Genomic DNA, 6,000 nt, shown 5'->3' on the forward strand with positions numbered 1-6,000 from the left:
AGTCCATAGACCGCTATTAAATGGACTTGGAAAAATTCCGCATTTTTAGGTATAACTTGTCTGGAATGTTTTTACGTTTGGGGAGCGTGCCAGGTGCCCTTGACCTGGATTGGCCACTGTCGGTGACAGGATGCTGGGCTAGATGGACCTTTGGTCTTTCCCAGTATGGCACTACTTATGTACTTATGTACTGTTCGGGGCTCACCACTCATTTTCCGCTGCACTTAACCAGTTAACGTATGTGCAGGACTTCAAACTCACAGAAGCAGAACGAAGCCTTGCACCGGAAGAAGAGGACCTCGGCTGGCGGGGGTTGGGGTCCCCCGCCAGCAAAGGTAGCCGAGGGCGGCGGCGGGGGAGGGTTGGTGGCAGGAGGGGCGGTCGAGAGGGTCGTTGTTGGGGGGGGGGGTCAAAATTGGTGGTGGTGGCGGGGGGGGGGGGGGGGGCGGCAGCACCGGGGGGGGGGACTAAAACGTGCCCCCTCATCTCGGGCTCTGGACCCCCCTCACCTCGGGCTCTGGACCCCCCTCCTGCCAAAGTCTGGCTACGCCCCTGGTCCATGCCCATTTCCCACCTCATAACATGCAGGCAGTAGTTAGTGTGTGAAGTAGCATGCATTGTCATACCAGTGCTACCATTAAAACTGCTATAAATCAATAAACTAAAATGGAAGGGAAAAGCCTCTTAGAGCATAACAAGTCATAAAATGTTCTATGAGGCTTTTTCCTTCTATTTTAGATTATTGATTTACATCAGTCTACAAGGCATAAGGAGGTACTGTGTGCCTCTGGTAAGAGTGACAAGAGTTTAAGTGGATGGTCTATGTTGGCATTAGTAAGTGGCAGCTGCTAGTGCGGCTTTATAAAAAGCAAGGTAAGTTATGCGTATAACTGACCCAGTTCTGTATCTTTGCTTCCAATTGAGCACCTAACTTTGGGTGCCATTTCTATAACTCGGAGGTTAATGTTACAAATAGCTGAGCAAAAGCAACATGCGTGGGATATGCATAGAGGAATCCTGTGCATAAGGAAAGGATCCTCAGAAGCTTAGCTGAAATTTGGGGGGAAGAGGGGGTGGTGGTTGGGAGGCGAGGATAGGGGAGGGCAGACTTAGACGGTCTGTACCAGAGCCGGTGATGGGAGGCGGGACTGGTGGTTGGGAGGCAGGAAATACTGCTGGGCAGACTTATATGGTCTGTGCCCTGAAAAGGACAGGTACAAATTCAAGGTAAGGTATACACATATGAGTTTGTCATGGGCAGACTGGATGGACCATGCAGGTCTTTTTCTGCCGTCATCTACTATGTTACTATGTAACTTAAGAAAAACAGTAAACCTATTACTTTAAAGGATATGATATAAATTGGAACAAAAAAGAGTGATCATAATATATTGGTTGGTTTTTAATTAACAACCACAAGCTTTTTTTTTCCCTCCGATACTGCTACTTTAAATTTTTTGCTGTGGTGTTTGTACTAATATTTGTCTGGCGGTAAAGCTCCATCTTGGTTTCATTATTCAAATTATGCACAGAGTGCATGCGCTACAAATAGGGAAAAGAAAACTGAGTATAACTGAGCACGAATCTTGTAAGTAAGGCTACTGTAAGTATGTAGGGCTACTGCACGGGTAGTGTGCGCAAAATCAACCCTACCACCGGGGTAGTGCATTAGAGGCGTAGCCAGACTTTGGCGGGAGGGGGGTCCAGAGCCTGAGGTAAGGGGGCACATTTTAGCCCCCCCCCCCCCCGCCATTGCCGACCTCCTCCCCGCTGCCACCACCACCAACAACATTGACCCCCCCCCCGCTGACGACCCTGTCGAGAGTCTCGACCCCCCTCCCGCCGCCAACCCTCCCCTGCCGCCACCGTTGCCTACCTTTGCTGGCGGGGGACCCAACCCCCGCCAACCGAGGTCCTCTTCTTCCGGCGCAAGGCTTCGTTCTGTTTCTGTGAGTCTGACGTCCTGCACATTGTACGTGAGGACGTCAGACTCACAGAAACAGAATGAGGCCTTGCGGCGGGAGAGGGGTCGAGAGGGTCGTCGGCAGGGGGGTCCAGGACCCCGTGGCCCAACGTAGCTACGCCACTGGTTGGCATGCGTTGTTTCCCACGGTACAAAATAATTTTCTATTTTCTACCATGGGGGGCATTTCCAGTGGTAAATAGCAGCATAGCCACATTTGCAGTGCACTGCCTAATTACCGCACGAGTAGCGCATGAGCCCTTACCACCAAATAAATAGGTGGCGGTAAGGACTGTGGTAGTAAATAGCCGCACGCTACTTTTTAAATTAGTGCATGACCATTTACTGCCCCATTTTAAAAAGGCCTTTTTACCCGCCGTGGTAAAAAAAATAGCCCAGCACACACCAATTTCACACGTCCAAATTAGTGCAGGCCACTTTTTACTGCAGCTTAGTAAAAGGACCCCTTATTAAGGAGCCCATTTATTAAAGCTTAGCACACACAAACAGAATTAGTACATGCTTAGTGCTGAGAAACCCATAGGTGTAAAATGAGCTTCTTGGCATTTAGCATGTGCTAACTCTGTTAGCGTGCACTAAGCTTTAGTAAAAGGGACTGTAAATACGTGAAGTATATGGACATATGTATTTTTATCCTGAATATCATTAAGCCACTCTGTACTGTTTCTTTATATCTCAGTACAAGGGCAATGGAAACAGCTGAATCAGCATTATGATACAAGCATGCGTGTGTTATAAGTATGAACTTTAGCTAATAAAGAAATGTGGTGGATTGGCTAGAACCATCCATATATACATGTGTTTGAAGTATGCAATGTAGTTATGTGTGTACTGATTTCTGTGGTTTTTTTTTTTGTTGTTCATCTCTTCCTGTCTTCATACCTTCCCTATCACTCTTTCCCCAATATTAAGACATAATTCGATATAATGGCTATTAGCTCTGAAATGAAAAATGTTGATTCTGGCTTCATCCAACCCTTCTGAACTGGATCCTGAGCAGTCCTTCGAGCTGCTTCCAAAGACTATTGACCACCACTACCTGCCATTTCTCCATCAGTCATTCATACGTACCAGGACTAAGTTCCCTTCTGTTCAGTATTATTATAATGCATTACAAGATCCTTAAAACACCGTTGAACCATCATTAGCGCAAGGATGTACTAGAAAAGAGTAAATCTATCATTCATATTGCTGGTGATGGCTATTTCTGATGTTGCTGTTAGCAAATAGGTACTCCCCACTCCTTGTTTTGATTTTATTTTAAATTTGCTTAATGTATTGTAAATAAAGACAATTTACTATTTAAAAAATAGTTTTGTAATATTTCAATTTCATAATGATTACTTTAATTTTTTGCTCCCTCCTTCTATGCTAACTATATAAATGCTTTTGGTGGTGGTGGGTTAAGGTGACTACGACGAACCATCAGATCGAAATATCCCTGTAGTACAGTTACCACGTAACACCTACCAAATCTATGACCCTGAAGACCTTTATGATGGAGAACAAGAAGGTTATATAATTCATGGGTCCTACCCCCAACCAGCCCCATATCCCCAACCCTCCTATCCAGCTCCTGGCCCTGTTCAACCGGAGTTTACTCCTGTGCAAGAAGAGGGAGAAGCCTTTGAAGTAAGATCACCGGGAAACAATCGCTTCTCAAGGGACACATCAAGAAAAGCTGCTGCAAATTCACTTCTAAGGAGGAAGAATACAAAAGACTCTTAAAGAATTATTTTGGAAGAGAAATGTCTTTCATAATTTTTTCAACACGGATATTAGGTTGGAATTTTTTTTTTTGGGGGGGGGGGGATTTTTATCTGATAGCTCAACATATCAGTTTGAAAATGTTTACAGACTGAGAAATGCCACAATAAATATATAAATAAAAAACAATGTCAAAAACTTAGACATATGGAGAAATAATTTTTATATAAAATTGAAGATTTTTCATTTTCTGTCTAACATTAATTGCATGACAAGCAATTATGTTCGTGGTCTGGTGCTATAACAAAGTTTTGAGTTCCATCATAAATTCTGAAACTGTTCTGTACTAAGACATCATGGGACTATACATGTGACTAGGTGGTTTGTATCTAAGTAAGTTGGGTACTAGGGTATAATTTTAAACCCTTCAATAATAGTTTTCTGAAATAAATGATACATACAAATGTGTTCTAGACGGTGTCAAAGAATAATTTGATTTTTTAATAAAGTGAACCATTACATTGTCCCCAGTTGTTCTTTTGTTTTTTTTCTGTTTGAAATCATCAGTTTTCTTTCTGGGAATCACTCCTGGGATTTCAAGGAATGCATAATGTTACATCAACACATATGGTAACTTATTATAGTCAGATTTCGATGTGTTTTTGTATTAAAAAATAAAAGTTAACAGTACACATGAACATCTTGCATCAATTAAAATAATTCTTAAGAAATACTAGTGACCAAGCTGTTAAGAAGGAAATATATGATACCCTGGGTCAGTTTGCAGGAGGATGCATTACGGATTATCTGCATCCTAAAGTTGTCACGAATCATGTGAGTAAAGCTTTTGCCTCAGACACAGAGGAAGTTATTTTAGAAGCCTTGTTCAGTATCTAAACATGTAAATCGTGGCATTTCTAGACTGCATATAGATATAAAAGGTGATTTCAGAATACCACTATTTAAATGTGGATATGAGAACCAGAGGGATCAGGGGGAAGGGTAGGAGGTAGCAGGAAGGGAGGAAGTTGAGGGTATATACATTGCTAAAGACAAATATATTTGTACTGTTGGGTTACTGTAAGTATTGTAGCATTAATAAAAATGATCTAAACATAAATGTGGATATGGCCCGAAACACACATGGGGGCGTGGTTTGGCCAGGTCAAAAAATTAAACATGCTCATTGAATGGAGTGGGCCATGGAGAAATGTTGGTAAAAACACAAGGAAGGGAGAAAAGAGAAAAAGGGAGAGGAGAGAAGAGAAGAGGGAAAGGGAGGGGAGAGGGAAAGAAAAGGAAGAAGGGGGAAGAGGAAAAGAAGGAGAGTGAAGGAAGGAGGACGGTAAAAAAAAAAAGAAAAAACATAAAGAATGATAGAGGAAAAGGAAAACAGGGGTGGGCACGAGGAGAGGACGAGGCTAAAGGATTTGTTTTACAATTAATTCATTAATTGTTTATCTAATTTGCAAGTGTTTTATATGTATTTAGTTTCATGACGTAGGCAAAGTGCCAAAACATGGTCCATGTTGGGTCTTCTTCAATAATTTCATCCTTATGTTTTTACTGCATTTGTCTGTGGTTCACTTCATTCTGTCATCCTTTGGAGTCTTGATTCCTTTCTTTACTTTTCTGGGTCCAATAAGTATGCATGTATTTTTCCATTTTAAAGTGGAATACACATAAAGGACTAGATTCTATAAATGATGCCTAAAAAATCAGCGCTGAAATAAACAGTGAGCACTATTCTATAAACCATGTTTACAGTTGGGCACAGTCTATAGAATGGTGCTTAGTGCCAGGAACCACGATTATATTTAGGGGTGACCATTTACACTAATGAAAGCCTGGTGTAAATCCCCATGCGTAAATTAGGTGCGGATCCCGCTAAGTCTATAGCAATGTGCATAAATTTTAGGAACTCCTCAACCTACTCATTCTCCTCCTGAGGCCACACCCCCTTATCAGATCTGCACACTAGAATTTAAGCACAGGTCTGATTTACACCTAAAAAGATGCATGCATAAATTCTAATTAGTGCCAATAATTGCTGATCAGTTCTGATTGCCTCATTAATCGATTAAGTTGTATGTGCAAATTGGACATGTCCAAATTTGTGTGCACAACATAAAGCACCATACATAGAATCCAGGGGATAAAGGGCAATTTTGTACTGGGAGCCTGCATTTACCTGTCCTTTCAATGCATACATTTACAGAATACTAGCACACTTGCAAGTAAATGGACATTTACATGGGTAGATGCTAGCACAGTGCCTAACTGCTATTTATTTATTTCAGTATTTATGT

The 6,000-nt window shown here is 42.0% G+C and overlaps 1 protein-coding gene across 2 annotated transcripts in view; it reads left to right on the forward strand.

Annotated features, from left to right (window-relative positions):
* Nucleotides 1-4,217, forward strand: part of COL14A1 (collagen type XIV alpha 1 chain) — a 417,802-nt gene extending 413,585 nt beyond the window's left edge. The window contains exon 48 of one of the 2 annotated variants that reach the window (XM_030218565.1): nucleotides 3,393-4,217. In XM_030218565.1, the coding sequence (XP_030074425.1) occupies nucleotides 3,393-3,712 (320 nt within the window). In that variant the 3' untranslated portion in view covers nucleotides 3,713-4,217. Of the gene's footprint in view, nucleotides 1-2,896 lie in introns of both variants that reach the window. The other variant, XM_030218573.1, reaches the window with a different exon arrangement.
* Nucleotides 4,218-6,000: the final 1,783 nt, after the last annotated feature.

This window comes from Microcaecilia unicolor, chromosome 1, assembly GCF_901765095.1.
Source record: "Microcaecilia unicolor chromosome 1, aMicUni1.1, whole genome shotgun sequence".
In the NCBI taxonomy this organism is placed as follows: Eukaryota; Metazoa; Chordata; class Amphibia; order Gymnophiona; family Siphonopidae; genus Microcaecilia; species Microcaecilia unicolor.